The sequence below is a fragment of the Macrobrachium rosenbergii genome, chromosome 3, assembly GCF_040412425.1.
Source record: "Macrobrachium rosenbergii isolate ZJJX-2024 chromosome 3, ASM4041242v1, whole genome shotgun sequence".
In the NCBI taxonomy this organism is placed as follows: Eukaryota; Metazoa; Arthropoda; class Malacostraca; order Decapoda; family Palaemonidae; genus Macrobrachium; species Macrobrachium rosenbergii.
Window position 1 is genome coordinate 88,597,471 of NC_089743.1, and position 18,673 is coordinate 88,616,143.

Here is an 18,673-nt window from a genome sequence, read left to right on the forward strand (position 1 = left end):
TGACTACGGAATACTTCTACTCAAAGGTACTGTGGCTTGGAAAACAATCTGATCAACGGAATGGTGACTACCATAGCTTTTAGGTCGTGTGCTTTTACAATTTACAGTGAATCGCAAACTATTTACAAGTTAGGCTTATACTGGTTGTGCTTTTTAAATCTACTGTGAGCCAAAAACTCGTAATGTCTACAGTGAACCACAAAAACATGGAGGGGTTTTACTTAATCTTTAAGGCTTGTAAACGCTACTGTGAGTCACCAACACACAACAGGCTTTAAGACATAAATGACCATGGCGGAGTGGGGCAGGGGACGGATGGGAAAGTATGTCAGGCAAGGTCACTAAAGAAAGGGCAAAGGGTGACGAGATTTTTTGCATGCTTTTCGGAGACACACTTTCTTACAAGGCTGCTAGAAGCTCAAGGCACGCTCTACAGAAGATTTACCACGATTCTCTTAATCTTCGCCAAGAGAGCTTACAGTTTTTGGGGTGGAGCGGAATCGAAGAGGGTCGGAAAAAATCTACACAACTAATTGGTGAGGAGATAGTTCAAAATTGTAAGGTGAGGTGGCGCCGAAAAGGAGAACACAAAACTAACCAGTTAGCTTTGTGGAGCGTAGTTTGGTTGAAAGTTTTCATCTGAAGTGGATCACAAAATGGGAAGAAAACGAAACTAAAAACTTAGTTATGTGACAGTTAGTGCGAAGTTAGGTGAAGTGAAACCGAAGATAGAAAGAGGAAACTAAACACTAAAAGCAAATCAACTGTACTTATCCACTTGAAGATGAAATTTAAAAAAAAAAAAAACTGATTAAACACTAATGAAACAAACTTATGCAGTGTAACAACAACTTGAATAGTGTGTGAACTAAGAGAGGACTAAGTAAAAATAATGAAGCAAATGCCAATTTAAAATCTTGAAAACTGTGAAAGAAAATAATTTCTCCAATACTGCCTCTTAAAAAAATTCAGTAAACAAAGAGAGTCAACTATGCAGTGGAAAATGTCAAAAGAAATATATACATATTCATTACGCAATGGTGCATAATTGCAAGAGAAGATTCAAGAATCTGGCAAAATGACTCAACTGTAACAAGTGAAATATTGCAACAACTGGTGATAATGGTGCAAACAGAAACAGCTTGGAAGTAGAAAATAGTAGACAGAGTGGAAACTGGTAGTTCAGTTGTAAATGTGAAATGATAATCAGGTTGATTTAGGCAACAGTAAGGCTGGAAATAGACTATATAGTAGCCAGAGTAGGAAATAGACTATAGTGGCCAGAGTAGGAAATAGACTATAGCAGTCAGATAAGTAAAAATAATAAAGTTAGTAGTAGAAAACTGTAGGCAGGTTGGAAGTATGACATAATAACCATGTTGGAAGTGACAAACAGTGGTCAGGCTGGCAACAGAAAATAACAGAAGGACAAGATGTAAAATACCAACAGGCAGGTTAACAGTAGAAATTATTGAGGCTGCAAGTGTAAAAAATCAGACAGGTAGGAAGTATAAAACACCAGTCACGCCGGACATAGAACACAGCAGATGGCAGGCTGGAAGTCGAAAAATAGCCATGTTAGAAGCAGAAAATAGTAGACAGGTTAGAAGCATGAAGAATGATCAAGTCTGATGTAAATAATATTAGCCAGGCTTTAAAGAGAAACTTACAGCAAGATTGGACGTTTAAAAGAACAGGAACGTTAGAAAGAGATCACAGCAGTCAGCCTGGAGATGGAAATTAAGAGGCAAGTTGGAAGTAGAAAATAGTGGTCAGGTTGGAAGAACAGAACTACAGACAGGATGAAATATAAAACAGTAATTATCCTGGAAATATAAATTAAGAGGCAGCTTGCACATGGCAAAAACAAATGACAGGCAAACAGAAACCGATGTGGCCTTGACGCACAAAAAAACAGTAGTTTGGAAGTAGAAAATAGTTGATAGTCTGGATGTAGAGATTAATAACAGAGCCTGAAAACAGAATTAGTGGGTAAACAGAAGGTAACAGAGGGTTGAAAGTCGAATATAGTAGAAAGACTACAAGTAGAAGACGACAGGTATGTTGGAAGTAGGAAATAACAGAATAAAGAAAAGAAACAGAAAATACGAGTAACGTTCGAAGTAGAAAATAGGAATTTTCCTAAAGTAAAAAATATGCACGTTGGAAGTAGAAAATAATTACTAACCTAGAAATAAAAAAAAAACCAGACTGGTTGGAAGTTTAAAACAGTAGTCGCCTGGATGCAGAAAATAACAGACAGGATAAAAGAGGAAAAAAGTGGTCAGACTGAAAGCGAAAAATAACGGGGACAGGCTGAAGAAAGAAAAATAGTGGCTTGTCTTAAAAGTACAAAATAACCGACAGGCTGAAAATAGTACTCCAGCTGGAAATACAGGATAACAGCAGGTTGGAAATACAAAATAACAGAAGACAGTTAGGAAGTAAAAATTCGTAATCAGGTTGAATGTATAAAAAGTAATTTGAATAAAAAAATAATGCTAGGTTGGAAGTAGAAGAAGCTGCGATGTTGCAAACAGTAGATTACAACAAGAAACTGAAAGTTGAATACAACGATCAGTTTGGAAGTGGAAAACACGCAACATGGAACACAAACTAGCGAAGGAGTTTGTGGCTACAAGGGAAAGTGGCTAAGTACTCTAGAATCAGCTAAACACGTCAACTAATCGACAAACAGACTTCAAAAAGGACAATGACTATGTGCAAAGGAGTTCCCGCAGAGCATCCCTGAAACAGGGTTATCTACAGATCAGGACAGTCTGCAGTTCAGAACAGGGCAACGGCTAGGTGCAGAGGAGCTGTGAGAGGCATCCCACGAAAGGAGGAGGTCCCCATACCGTAAACCCGAATATAGTTCTGCTGTCGTGGGTCGTACGGTGGACGAGGAGGAGGCGGGTGGTCACGAAACGATGAAGGGGCACTGACGGCGGCGTCGCTCATGGGAGGGCCGGGGGGATTAGCGGGGAATGTATCAATGCCCCCCAGAGGATGGAAGTTGGGGGAGGAGGAGGAGGAGGAGGAGCCGTTAGAGTCCCCAGCACTGTTACCTCCTCCGCCCGTTCCTCCCGAGGATGACTCACCTGGCTCACTCGTGGGTGACTCCTGAAAGAACAAGAGGTTTCAGTCATGAGGTCTGTTGTTCCAGGATGGTCAAACAGAGTGAAAAACTTGCAGACATTGAAAATGAAATAAAATATGGGGACATTGAAAAAGATATTAAATATGTGTTTTCAAAGGGCTATCACACAAAAGAGCCAGTATTTCTGCAAAATTATCAACTACAAACGAGAAATGGAATATGCTCGTTTGATGGGCCGATATGACGTCCTCGAAAACATAGCCCTAGATGATGATAATGATGATTTTGATAATGCACAAGCAAGTTAGTAAACGAGAGATTTCAAAACGTCTTGTGGTGCCAACACCAACAGGCTTTATAAACCCAGAGTGGAGCAAGAGGAACTCCTCCTCACCTGGTGATCGCCTGCCTCCGTCTGGTCATCATCATCTTGGTGGTCTTCACTCTCATGGTCCTTTATAGGGGGGAAGTACACTTCGTCCGCGAAGTCCGAGTGCGGATCCGTAGCCGAGGGTGTGAACCGGACGATGGCCAGGTCGCGTGGGTCAACCTGCAAATGGGCAATCAGAAACGTTTTTTTTTTTTTTTTTTTTTTTTTTTTTGAAGCTCAAGTCAAAAACACCTCGATTAATAAATCTATTTAGGTTGCTACTGTGGTGTGTTCTTATTTTCTCACAAGATAATAATAATAATAATAATAATAATAATAATAATAATAATAATAATAATAATAATAATAATAATAATAATAATAATAATAATAACAATTGCTACTGAGGTGTGTTCTTATTTTCTTACAAGATAATAATAATAATAATAATAATAATAATAATAATAATAATAATAATAATACTCATCATCATCATTATCATCTTAGATACAATAAAATATTAATTAAAACACTTTATTATTAGTGTTATTATTATCATTACTATTACCCCCACCAATGAAATGGCGAGTAGGCGTATCTATGTGAATATGAACAAAATACCTCCGGCACTGATGGTTGCATTTGCATGAATCTGTGTGCTTAAATTCACTGGCTGACACCCTGAACACGAATAACTTGAAATGGGTGTGGACGAAGACAAGACGATTGACCGCATTCAAAATCATCTTACCTACTATTCAATATCAATATCACTGAAGCGAACATCTGGTACTCTGGTCTAAAAATTTAGATGATATCTGGGAAGTACATTAGCCTGCGGCTTATGGGCGTAGAGGTATTGCTTTTAATAAAGTCACTATTATTTGTTCGTCGATTTATTTTAGCTCTGCTAAAGTTATGGAGGAAAAATATCCCTGTCTTTAACGAACGTTAAAACTTCAATAATGTCTAATGATTTGCCAATTGAGTGATGGCAGAAAAATCAAACAAGACGAATCGAGACCTGACAATAAGTTTAAGATATTCCCGCAACAAGATGTTAAAATGAGATTCTGCTTCCAAGCTAATTGAGGGCCGTACAGTACAGCCAAAAAAACTCTTGTCTACACTACAAAAAATGATTATTAATGATGGCTGGAAGTTCAATGCCTCCTCATAAAACTCGTGAATGTAGAATGACTTGGATATTATATGAAATATAACCGAAAGGTTTCGAATTATGAAACCTTCAGTTAAAACAAAAATTCAATGGACCAATAGTAAGAGAAAACATATAAACGTACAAAGGCAGATCATCCAGGTAAGAAGTTTTCATTTCAAAATATCCAACGTTAACTAACATGAAGGGTTTTATATGCTTATTTGAATTCTCTAATAACATTAAAGGTAATTAAACAAGTCTCCTTAGGTAAAAGAGAAAAACGAAACTTGAACATGAAATAAATACCTTACATGACATAAATACTTATAATAACTCTTATGATCTTACTTCATGCATTACAAAAATATAACTTCTAAGTTTCAGCAAAGATCGTTATGTTTTCTGCGTTAAATGTATACAGTTATCGCAAATGTTCACAGTGGCAAACCACGAGTGTTTGCAATGAGAGAGAGAGAGAGAGAGAGAGAGAGAGAGAGAGAGAGAGAGAGAGAGAGAGAGAGAGAGAATACGTTTCTTCACTAGATTGATTATGGAATTTAGGTCTTGAAGACTAAGCGTCGGAACCCATCAGGATTATTCAGCGCAGCGGTGAAGATGAAATATATAAATTAATGATGTGATTGATAATGAAAAGGTGAATGATAACATACTGTACTAGTAAAATTCCGTGTTAAAATATGAACGTAAAAAATAAAGAATGGCATTAGATCAAAACCATAAAAAATAAATATGAAAATTTTATATTTAAAATATGTACTTAATATATAAAATAAATATGAAAATTTTATATTTAAAATATATACTGAATATATAAAATAAATATGACAAATCTTTAATAAACATACTAAATTATATCTCATTAAAAAGATCAAATTCTCTCAGATAACCCATAAGGTAATCTACCTTTACATCATCATTTAAAATTTCTGAAAATTTTCCTACTATGTACCACTTCCCATATCTCAAATATAGGCGGTCTGCGGGGGCCGTCTTTTTGAGTCCATTATGAAAACTCAGAAACTCATGGCAAAAACACTTCGGAAGCATAAGCCACAGATCTTCAAACATATCATGAGATATATTATACTGGACTGAACTCTCTCTAACCTTCACCACCAAAGATGAATGCGTAATTGCAAGAGACACAAGACGTAATAAAACGATGACAAATAATTTCACAGCTGGTAACGAAATCCCAGAGGAATGTGAAAGTGGCGACAACCGTGTTTGCCATTTATAGAGTATCACTCATTTCTTTTGAACCGTGAATTTATAATAAAGCTACAATATTATTTTCTTGAAAGCTGATACATCGATAGGAACTAATCTTCTTAAATTGTCCCTGACAAGCTCTTCTTTAAAAGTACTTCAAAACTATAAGCATTTTTTTTAAAGTGTTCCAGAAAAACTCTTCTTTAAAAGTACTTCAAAACTATAAGCATTTTTTTAAAGTGTCCCAGAAAAACTCTTCTTTAAAAGTATTTCAAAACTATAAGCATTTTTTCAAAGTGTACCAGAAAAACTCTGCTTTAAAAGTACTTCAAAAACTATAAGCAGTTTTTTAAAGTGCCCTTCAGTACTTCAACAAAACTCTTCTTTAAAAGTACTTCAAAACTATAAGCATTTTTTTAAAGTGTCCAAGAAAAACTCTTCTTTAAAAGTACTTCAAAACTATAAGCATTTTTTAAAGTGTCCAAGAAAAACTCTTCTTTAAAAGTACTTCAAAACTATAAGCATTTTTTAAAATGGCTTTTTCCTGACCAAAACTTCGCTTAAGCGTTTGTTATGAAAATGGGAAACCAAAATATCCCTTACCAGTTCCTCTCCCTCAATGGCTCTGAGCGCACCTTCGAGATCTTGGTCCACATCTCCGTTACAGCTGCTTAAATCAAAGTCGACCCTGTAGGAAGAATACAAATTAATCATTGAAGCAAAATAAAAATTTAATTCTACCTATTTATTTCCTCCGGATAACACTTGTCTAAAATATCAGTAAGCATAAACCAAGTGTGTCCAAATATATGGATCTCCTGATGAGATCAAAAGTCTCCCTAAACAAGAAATGACAAGTACGTCAATATCTCTAAAATACTGAAGTTAAAAATCCGCCTTAGTGATAAGAGACGACCTTACCAGACCTCATAATGCATTCATTTAATCGGAATTTAAGGTGCAAGGAACTTGCAGTTGAATTTCCTAACATGAATTAGAAATACTACATGAACAAAACCAAGATTTGATTTCACAAGCTTACTTAAATCTCCCAATCTATGTTCTCTCAATAGGAGGTTACATGGGGAATGAATCCATCTCTATCGTTTATGCTAAACTCAAACTCAAAACCATAGGCTCTTAATTTATAATATATACATACATAAACACACATACATACATACATGCATATATAGATATATATATTATATATATACATACATACATTACACAAACACACATATATATGTATGTGTATATATATATATATATATATATATATATATATATATATATATATATATATATATATATTTCCGATCAGCAGGTCAGTTATGTAAGGCTCAGTAAGTCTTAAAATGGCGTGACTCTGCTAGCCTCAATAACATTCCTACCATGATTATCATTACAACTGACTAAACATTTGGTACCCACTTCACTGCCTTGACAAGTCAAGAGGGGCTCAATGGATTTTGTTAGTGTGTGTGCATATATGTGTATATATATTTATATATATAAAACACACATATATATATTACAATATATATATATATACTGTATATATAATATATATATATATATATAATATATATATATATATATATATATATATATATATATATATATATATATATATATATATATATATCTCAATGAAAGGAAACCCTTCCCAAGTCAACTCGCCCTCCAAGCTTTGCTAAAGAATGCACAGTAAACTTAAATTGTTTTATTCTTTCCAAAAGAAGTACAATAACTTTTAATCACACTGCTGACTGACAAGGAGGTCATGGAAAACAACGCCCCTTCTTAAATCTCTATTATCGTTCCCTGGACACTATTAAATCTAGACCCCGTGACTGACTCAAAACCTCTCTTCCAGGTGCAAAGCCGTTTGGAGACAAAGTCCCCGCCGCAGGCACCACATGAACTGGTGATGGGGATTTACCCAAAGAGAAAGGTTTGGAAGGTTCCATAGCAACCAACTACAACGCAGTCATTGCCTTACCATGCAGCTGACCGGAACAATCCCAAGGTCATTGGATCACACCAGAACCCATGTGTGCACCCACAAAAAATGAAATGCAGAGAGCATGGGAAGATAATCGAGCAGTGGTCGTAAAAGCAGCCATGCAACCCAAACCAAAGCAGAGATGCCCTACCAGCAGATCCAGCAACATCCTCCCCTTGACCTCTGCCCCATCAGGGCCATACCCCAAACCACGTGGCTGCTTTCTTAGCCCAGTATTCTTCCAGTGCTAAATCTCAAATTCCTTCCCCCCATCTGGCTAAATGATGAGGACCCATGTCCGACATAACGTAACGTGCTCAGATTTGAGGTATTTTAACAGCCACAAATTCTTTATCTTTTACCGATTTACTTTTCGATTTCCAAGTGCAATTTTCCCCATAGACCTGACCTTCATTTTGCAGTGCATTAATTTAAATTCCTAAATGTTTACTAGTGCTTCAAATCGAGACTCAATGGCGCCTTCCGTGCACCTCTCGATTTTCCTCTGATTGTGCTGATTTTCTGTCATAGAACTGGGTGCATTCTCAACTGCAGACGGAGTTGCTTGCTGTGGAATCCCCCCGTTTTGATTGTGCATGTGCCATGGTTCTAACCACTGAACCCTACTCTATGGTGCCCCTGAAGTGGATTTCCCCGGCATCTTCAGTCATCCTTTTGTCATCGTAATTTAGTTCTTTGGCAAGACTCTAGTTACCTTTCTAATTTATTCCCCATTCTACTGATTTTGTGTTAAGGTAAATGCGTGTGATTTTAAGTGAACCTAAGTGTTTTATCTGCAACATTCCCTGTTGAGTGTTAATGTAAATACATGTGATTTTAAGTGAACCTAAGTGTTTTATCTGCAACATTTCCTGTTGCGGAAAGCCTTCAGCTCATCTCTTTCTTCTTATGGTTTTACTTGACCCCGCAATTTAAGAAGTATAGTCATTAAAATTTGTGTTCACAATACAAAACTTACTTATCACATTGAGAACTTCATTTTTTCATACAAAATAAGACAAAAACCACATTTTAGAGGAAATGTCCTCACATGATGGATTGCTATAAATCAGAATAGCTCACGTACAAAAATAGTGACTCAAAACATTCACGAAAGTCAACAGCTCAATATGATGATAAATCTTAGATGACTAGCCTCTGAAAGAGACTGAATTTTATCAAAACTTAATTACGTCTTTCGAGGAAGATTCTTGAAAATATTTGTGTTGAATGGAAATCCTCTCATCAACTCTTAAAAACTACACAGATGATACCTTCATGTTCCATAGTTCATTACGAATTAATACAGCAGAATTTCCTTCAAAATCTTTTAATATTTTAATTTTTCCATAAAAAAGGATGACCCTAGGGTACTTTCTCTGGGCAAAGGTGAAGTTAAATCTCCTTACGAAAGTACGTGAGCTACTTTAAGCCTTGTACCGTTGCGTGATAAAAAGTCTCAGATAAGCAGAGAGAAGAGAGAGAGAGAGAGAGAGAGAGAGAGAGAGAGAGAGAGAGAGAGAGAGAGAGAGAGAGAGAGCTTTTCCCTATTTCTAATAACGACTGCTTTCATTACCTTATCATGCAGGGGGACAACAACGCAACCTCCTGCCTTCATAATAATAAGTACCTTCATTTTGGAAAAGCTTGTGGTCTATCATTTTCGAAGCTTTCAATCCGGTTTAAAATTTTATGTAACTAGTGTAAATTCCTAACGTACTTCAAGCGTGTATCTTGAGATAAGGAAACCTGCAAGCTTCATCCGTAGCTTTAGGAGGTAGAACTATAACTGAATCTCCAGAGGAGCACAAGAATATGAGACATATTACTTTTGTACAGAAGGTTAGAGAGACCACTGAGTCACTTTTCTAGATTCATATACTGCTTGTCTCGAAAAATTTATCGGAGAAAGGTGAAAATTCTGGCATAGTAACGTCTGCGCTTTTCTCTCTCTCTCTCTCTCTCTCTCTCTCTCTCTCTCTCTCTCTCTCTCTCTCTCTCTCTCTCTCTCTCTCTCTCTCTCTTATATGTCAGAATTCAGTTACAGAGTCTTCTAAACTCATCAAACATAATATAAACTTTTGGGAACATAACACTGAACACTGTACCAATCTTTGCAGAAAACTACTAAGCAGTTTACTGCTGACTTACCTAGTTGTATTTTCTTTGGCCTTACAAACTTTTTTTATTAGGAAATTCAGGCGAAAATAGCAAGGCTTGTTCGTGGGCGGATGGATAAGTTAATTCTTTACAAAAAATCGTACAGGTTGTTCGTTACTGATAAATGAATTTAGCAATGAAAAAGCTGATCTTGGAATCTCAAATGTTTACCTCCCGTGAATACCTTTCACTGCTTAAGTATACTTGCATGTGTAAAATGAGCGAATGTACACATGTACATTTGTGTAGGCAAAACCGGTCTGTATTATACACCTTGCATTTCAATGCTTCCTTGATGCTACTATGAACAAATACAGATATACATATATATATATATATATATATATATATATATATATATATATATATATATATATACATACATACATATAATTATATAATAAAATACGGTAAATGGGAAACAAATCCTACACAGCACAGACATCATGTCAGTATAAGCAGTAAAATTAAAGCCTGACAAAATGGGGATAACGATCAACGGCAGTTGCACTCCTTTACACTACTAACTGATGTTTTCATTTATCATCCTTATCTTTACCACAGAGAGTTTCAGCTACCTATATTCAGTTAGGTGATCTACGGTTATTCTTGAGGTAACAAGGACCACTAATACTGTGTTATGTAAGAACAAGAGCTGATATTTGTCTCTCTGGAACATGGAAAAGCTATGAAAACCTCCAGAAATTGGATTTTGCTCAGAAAGATCCACCTAGTCTACTCTCACTGTTAAAAGTAGCAATGTCTGTCATCTCGATATGGACTACAAAAAGATGATACGCATCCGGCTGCAGTGCTTAGCAGACAATATTATGCCTGATAACATAAGTAAGAAAGGAAGTTTTCGAACGACCCCCTTTAGTGACACCGGGTTACTGGCGAAGAAAAAATGCTTTTACAAATGCATGAAGTGTATGAATCCATCAATCTGATATATATCTCTTATGTAATCATCAGTGTTATAAATTTTCATTTACGAGTAACAATTTTCTTTTACGGAGAACGAGAGTATAGTACATACACTACCGATAAGAATATATGGCTCGTGTTTATTGCTTAGGTTACCGCATATGGGAAAGCATAAACGTATAATTAGCCATTCTGCTTGCAAATCCTCTTTAATCACATCCAAACTGAATGGAAATAACAGATTGATAGGACAATATCTCTTTTAAAAAACAAGACAAGGCAGGTAACTCAAACACCACCAACATGAAAATAACTAAGGCGCCCCTTCAGTTTTCGGGGCCATCATTCTCTATAAACACTCCTTTTGCCGTCAGTGTCCGTTTTCTATTGCAACAGAAAATGATCAATGCCTCAGAGTTCACATTATATTCTCAGTATCAATGTTTCGGCCTTTACGGAGAACACTGCATAAACAAATATATACCGTTCTTTCGGTAGCCTACGCTTTTTGGCATTAATTATCAATATGGATACAATTGCAGACTTCTATCGCAAATTGATTCCCGCCGTATTTACCGCCTCTTGTTTATGTTGTTGTTCATGTTTGTCTTTTATTTATGTTCATGATATAAACCGTCGTTTGTTTATATTTTTACGTTCATCCCCACGGGGCTGGTACTAAATACGGGGCCCCATTTTGAACTAAAACCGTTAGTTTCCTAGCTAGCGAGCCGCTGTAGTGTTCCCCAGACACTTGATATGAGTGTCATGTAAAAGAGTAAATTTTTTTTTTCCTTTTTTTAGAAAAATAGCCAGGTAGTAAGGGCTTCCGCATTCCATACAAGTATTTCAGAAAAAAAGAACATTCTTTTAAAAAGAATTATGTAAAAATTATAGCGAGAAAACAGAAAAACGCCAACAACCAACAATGTTTTACTGTTATTCCTCATTTCAAGACGAAAAAAGGAAAGCAATGGGAATATGAAATACTGTGCATTCCATATATTTACTTGGTGAGAAATTAATAATCAACAAAAATAATAAACACTATTATACCAGGGGTCTTTACTAAAGAAAAATCTTTTAGAAAATTGCCAGATTTTTTACATCTAGAATACGGACATGAAAAATATATAATATACACACGTACACGGACAGGCAGATAGACACACATATACACACACACACACACATTATTATATATATATATATATATATATATATATATATATATATATATATATATATATATATATATATATATATATATATATATATATATATATATATATATATAATTACATATGACTGAGAAAGCGAGAGAGGGGAACCGTCATTCATGCCTGACAAAATGTGAACTTACTTGTGCCGGATGGCATGGAGAAGTTCTTGCAGGACACACTGGGTGTAGGTGTGGGACCAGCGGTATCCTAAGAGGAAGAGCCGCTGCATCTCCTGCTCCAGGAGCCGTAGTTCGTCTGACCCCAGGTCATATCTGAGGAAGAACCGAGATTAGTTATCATACAGATGATCGTGATAAGGCAGCCATTATCATTAATTCTAAAGAGCCTAAAACGTGTACAAATACGAGTATATAATCTGATGGTCACTCACGATTTTTTTTGTTTGTTTTGTATGTCCCAATAACCTACTTGTTTCGTGGCAATGTCTTCTAAGTAGCGTAGATTCGAATCATAATTGGGGAGAGGAATGTCTTCATGATCATGTATAGCTGACACAACTGTCAGACTAAAAGTTCCGATCTTTCGTTCCCACATCAACTGCTATCTTCTACTCGTTTCAAACAATACATGTATTGTTCGAAAGGCCTTCTGTTTGCACAGAGGTCTTCTTTTTTTCATTAGTGTCATGGATACACTCACGTTAGCAACAACACCCAGAGATCTTTTTCTTACAAACAATAATAATCCAAGGAATTAACGTCAAGTAGATGCAAGGAAGATGGGAAAGGAATGGGCACGATTCTGAAGGTTCTATGAAAATGTAAGGAGCGATCTAATCTTTCTTGAGTAGTTAGAGGGGTGGCAGTCAATGGTTGGTCTCTGGTTTTACCTATATCCGAACACACACATACAATAATATTTATATGTATATATATATGTGTATATATATATATATTTATTTAACAGATAAATAGCCGAAAAAGTGGTTTCTGCTATGATTTCAGACAAAAAATAATTGGAAGGCACCTTCCTGACCTGTTGTTTGTGTGAATATGACTAAACAGTATACTTCCCTTGCTCCTAAAAATGTCGATTTTTTTGTAATTTTCATCTTATCTATCCGATTACTAACATATTCGGAGACATGCGTGAGTTTTGATGTGTTGATAGACACAAATAAATACATGCACTGTCTAAATTTTTTCCTATTCTTTCTGTTTAATATGAACATGTTTCTAAACTTGTGTTAATCAAGTGACATTAACTGCCAAACCAGTATACGATTAAGCATAAAGAAAACTTGGAAATAAGAGGCAGGAAGCAGTGGTGGCAAAAATATCTAGCACTTCAATATAAAAGGAAACATCAGAAGTCATTTAAAAGAGAGTTCTAAGCTGAACTACGAAAGACAGTGGTAAGATTTATAAGGAAACGCCTTAAATATAAGTCTACCTTGTCTGGCATCTTTTGATCTGGCACGTTTTCTTTGACAAGAAAAGAAAATGGTTACGACTTATGTACAGGGGTGACTAAATTAATCCATCTAACGTCCCTGTATACTGAACTAAATTTACCAGACTTTACCAGTTTGGGGTTAACTCTTAAAAAGAAATGTACCTTAGTTACTCACGTTTTTTGTGCGTTTTGCATTTTAGCTGACATTCAGTATGGTAATAAATGATAATCGATCGCAAAAACTGATGAAAAAAAGGCTATGACTATAAGATGGATTAAGCAAAAATAAAACTGGTTTGAAACATGGAATAAAAATCAATGCGGAAGTAACGCCTTAAAAGAATTTAAAAATTAAACAACCTAACAGATTAACTGAAGAGTTAATGGTGCTAGCGTGCTACTAACAAGGTAAACGTCGACCTTGAGTTTAATCACTATTAACGATTTATGATGTTAAAAAAAGTTCTTGTGAATCGTCATCCCATCATTCCAATGGTTGGCAAAGTAAATGTATCATTTTCATCACAAATTATGTTTAACGTATTTTGCTCAGCAGGGTCGTTGCTCATGTCATTCGGAGTTAAGTATCAGAAAAAACCTTATATATCTGCATGTTCATGGTACACATGGTTAGGCCACTTTTGTTGCTTGATGAATAATAAAGTGGATGGCATGTTTGATTAACAAGTAAAACCTGAATTGTTGGACTCCTTGTTCGACGACATTTATTATTTATACTCTTATAACTTCACGTCTGTTCCATGAACTGGACTTACTACTTTTATTCATGTACACCAAATGTCATCTTCATCTGATATTCTTCCTGATTTTATTAAATGATAAAATAACAGAGAGAGAGAGAGAGAGAGAGAGAGAGAGAGAGAGAGAGAGAGAGAGAGAGAGAGAGAGAGAGAGAGAGAGAGAGAGAGAATGCTTCTTTTTCAACAAGTATGAATTGCTGGTTTTTGAAGGAGAAAATCAAATTAAATCCTATTAATGTATTTCCGTTTTCAAGGTGACTGGAAAAAAATTAGAATGTAACCTGAGGTCACTAAATGACAACCCTTAGAGACTATTGGATGATGATTCATTCTATTAAATAACAAAATTAAGCCATACAAAGATAAACGTAAATCAAGTTTCATACCGATTTACAAACTCAGACACCACTGAGAGAGAGAGAGAGAGAGAGAGAGAGAGAGAGAGAGAGAGAGAGAGAGAGAGAGAGAGAGAGAGGAGGTGGGGGTGGGGTCGGAGGTGCAGGCATAGCATTATCTTTCCGGAATAACGATTACGACAACAATTTTATATAAGTGATAAATGGGCGGAGCAAGCGAAGCTATATCATTCGGTATATATACATAAATATAAAACATTACTTCTTCCACAAACAGAACTAGATATTTCTTTCAAGTGACACATTTTACCACAAATGTATTGCTCGGGTTCAAAAGAATTATGGGCCTCCTATGAATAGCCGTAGCCGTTATTCAAGAGGTCCATTGCAATAATGATGAGAAATATCACAACAAAAATTACTAAATTGTAAAGCAATGGCCGAACAACAATTTCATTTTATTTGCATTCCATATATTTCGCAAACACGAGTATTTCGATAAAAAAATGGAACAATGCCAGCTATTCTGCAGGGCTCAGTTGTTTAAAAGCAAGGAAGACCTGGTATTTATCTGCCTAAATAATAATAATAATAATAATAATAATAATAATAATAATAATATAATAATAATAATAATATTGAGAGTGATGGCTACATCAGCTGCATTCAGTTTCTATAGAGTTTTCTCTATCTTTGTGATAATCATGCCGGTCACTTGCCGATGTTTGTCATATTTTGAGAGGAAAGCAGTTTCAAAATTTGGATATTTCTTATTTCTGCCGGATGCGCTATATTAAATTTTAGTGGCAAAGTAACGACGATGGTAACTGAAATATGGAGTCCACCCTCCGTGGAGTTTTCCTACTTTTGACGTGTTCGTGTTTAGCAGAGCCTAAGTGAAACGTACTACAGTACAGTAGGTCAGCCCTGAAGATTTTCTTTTAAAGTACAACTCCACGGGGGATGAACGCCAGATTTCAGTTACCATCGTCGTTACTCTGTAACTAGTATACTGCATCCGTCAGGAATAAAATCAACCAAGTTTGCAACTGCTTTCCTCTCCAAGAATGACAAACATTAGCGAGTTACTGGCAGAATGCAGTAAGCCTGAAAAATCAGTTATCAGAATGACAGACAAAACTAACTCTATATATATATATATATATATATATATATATATATATATATATATATATATATATATATATATATATATATATATATATATATATATATATATATAATATTTAATGCAGCTATCACTTTCAATACTACATGCTTAATAGAGGGTCTTCTACATACATACAATAGAAATAATAACATTTACAATGCTATGCACATAAATACTGCATAATAACAATATACATCATGATGTGAAACTCGATTTTTAATAGCTCATTAGTTTCCCGGCATGCATAACATTCCCTCTTGTCTTATGCTAGTTCTCTGGTCATAAAGGTGGTAGTGGTAAATGTAATTAATGGATGGAAAACCGAAAACAACAGTAGGAAATTAAACACTCACCTGTGAAGATCATCCTCGCGGTAGTGGCCATAGTGTGGCAGGCAGTGGCCGAACGCATGGTCTGCAAAGAGATAAATAAAACTGTACTGAAAAGCTTTCAGTCACACTTTGACAATATCGGTGCAGATATATAGATATATCTGTACTAATATTGTATTAATATATACTAATATATAGATATATCTATATATAGATAGATAGATAGACTGCGTGTGTACAGCTCGGTATGCTAGGAAGAAACCCACAGGTCTGGCAAATTAAGCTGAATGCTGCCCTGTTGAAATGATTGCACATTCCGTAGGTGTCTTTCCGTTCTTCGACCTCTTAAATGTCATCCTTATATCCTCAACTCTGCGTCAATCAGCTCTGTCCTTATTCTGTCTTCCATGCTCAACAAGTCTAAATATACTGGTTCCACTGACCACAGACTGTATTCGCTTCTGACAATACTTCCCGTTTTCTTTTTTATTCTGCGATGTCCTTGTTCACTAAATTTTCTCTGCATTTACTTCCCGCTTGAGCAACTTCTTCTCTCTAACATTCTTTCACCTCTACTTTTATTTCTAACTTTTTTTTCCACTTTCATTTTTGCCTATCTTCTCTATTGTCTTAGATACTTGCAAATGATCTCTTCTGCCATGGAACTGCATTCACAATATCTCTTCTTTTCACTACTTAAAGCCATTTCACACCCACACTATTTATGTATGTATGTATGTATGTATGTATGTAATTAACTACAAAAGAGCAGGCTATATAAAGAGGACAGAATAGTCCCCTAAAAAAAGTGCTTCCTGCATCGTGACTTCATTTTCCTTTTTGCCAAGACTTATTGCTTTTGTAAACAGTTATCACAATTATTAAGAGCATATATATTTTTAATCTATAATAACACACAATGAACTCTAAAACGTCCAAGAAAATGATCCTAATCCAACTATCCGATACATGTAAAACGTATTCATTCAACTGGAAACTTTCTACACCAACTTTAAGGTAAAAGAATATTAGAGAAAAGTAGGAAAGAAAGATTTACTGTAAAAAAATCTCTCCCACTCCGCCCAGACCATTTAAAATAAAAAAAAATCCACTGAAAAAAACGGAGAGAGAGAGAGAGAGAGAGAGAGAGAGAGAGAGAGAGAGAGAGAGAGAGAAGGCAAAGAGGTTATGAGTTGATCAAATATTTATAAAGGAAGACCTTGACATTAAGGCAGTCTCCCGCTTTATGAACCGTCTGAAAAATGAAATAAGTTCTTGTCCAAGTCTAAATTAATTGGAAATCATTTGGCCTAAGCGCGCAGTTCAGAATATTATAGACTACCTCCTAAAGTGCTATACAGTTTATCATTTTTCTACTGAATGAGTACCATTGCAATAATAACAACAAATAACAATAACAACAAAGTACCTCAATAAAGATTATATTAACAAATACAAGAGTTCCTCGCTGGACGAGTCGGTAGAGCGCTCGCTAGCACTCTGCTAGGCCCGAGTTCGAGTCTCCGACCGGCCAATGAAGAATTGGGGGGGAATTTATTTCTGGTGATAGAAATTCATTTCTCGCTATAATGTGGTTCGGATTCCACAATTAGCTGTAGGTCCCGTTGCTAGGTAACCAATTGGTTCTTAGCCACGTAAAATAAGTCTCACCCTTCGGGCCAGCCCTCTCTAGGAGAGCTGTTAATCAGCTCAGCGGGCTGGTTAAACTAAGGTATCCTTAACTCTCTACCAAAAATAACAAAAACGAAAAGCTTTGTAAGAAACTCAATCCTTAGCTTTGCCCTCTCATCCCATAGAACAATGACTTCCATTTTGCTCTGACAACAAATCATTATCGAACCCTCCGTCATTCACCTTTCGTTCGCTGTTAGTTGGTGTCATAAACATAACTGGAAAGATAAAAGAATATCAAGATGCGTGGCATATTTTCCCTCCCTTTCGGAAATTTTACCCCAACAAACACCAGTCACAACAATGACAAATATATTTTCACTATAACCAAACCAAAAATTGTTTCCTTTTCTGTAAAAAAGCAGAGGCCGGTGGGATGGGCAACTTAATGCTCTCTTCCGCCAAGTCCGAATAACACAAGTGAAAGTAATAAAGAAGGGGCTTAACTGCGAAAGAGTGAAGTGATAGCTTTTTCTGTTACAGTCTCTGAAAGGTATGAAAGTTACAAAAATCGGAAAAACGTGAAAAGAATGAGAATTCTTAAGCCTACAAAAAAATTACCGAACCGTAAACCCGGAAAAGCACAGCCGATTTCTAGAGAATAAATGTGGGAAGAGTTGTGTTCCAGAGCCCTTTCGTCCTGAATACGTCAAAACCACTGCAAGACCGTTGGAATGAAAGCACAGCAATAGTATATAAGTAAAAGAAGGAATAAAATGGCAAATTCCATCAACTGAGAAAATCAGCTGATCAAAGCTATCC

General features: G+C 35.8%; 1 protein-coding gene across 50 annotated transcripts in view; it reads right to left on the reverse strand.

The window, feature by feature from the left end:
- Positions 1-18,673, reverse strand: part of LOC136826963 (uncharacterized) — a 578,486-nt gene that overhangs the window by 295,330 nt on the left and 264,483 nt on the right. For 30 of the 50 annotated variants that reach the window (XM_067084667.1, XM_067084804.1, XM_067084811.1 and 27 more), the window contains 5 exons: positions 16,241-16,301; positions 12,324-12,455; positions 6,469-6,553; positions 3,495-3,650; positions 2,859-3,123 (listed from right to left, as the gene is read on the reverse strand). In XM_067084667.1, coding sequence (XP_066940768.1) covers positions 2,859-3,123; positions 3,495-3,650; positions 6,469-6,553; positions 12,324-12,412 — 595 coding nt within the window. In that variant the 5' untranslated portion in view covers positions 12,413-12,455; positions 16,241-16,301. The remainder of the gene's footprint in view (positions 1-2,858; positions 3,124-3,494; positions 3,651-6,468; positions 6,554-12,323; positions 12,456-16,240; positions 16,302-18,673) is intronic. The other 20 variants (XM_067084940.1, XM_067084928.1, XM_067084933.1 and 17 more) reach the window with 1 other exon arrangement.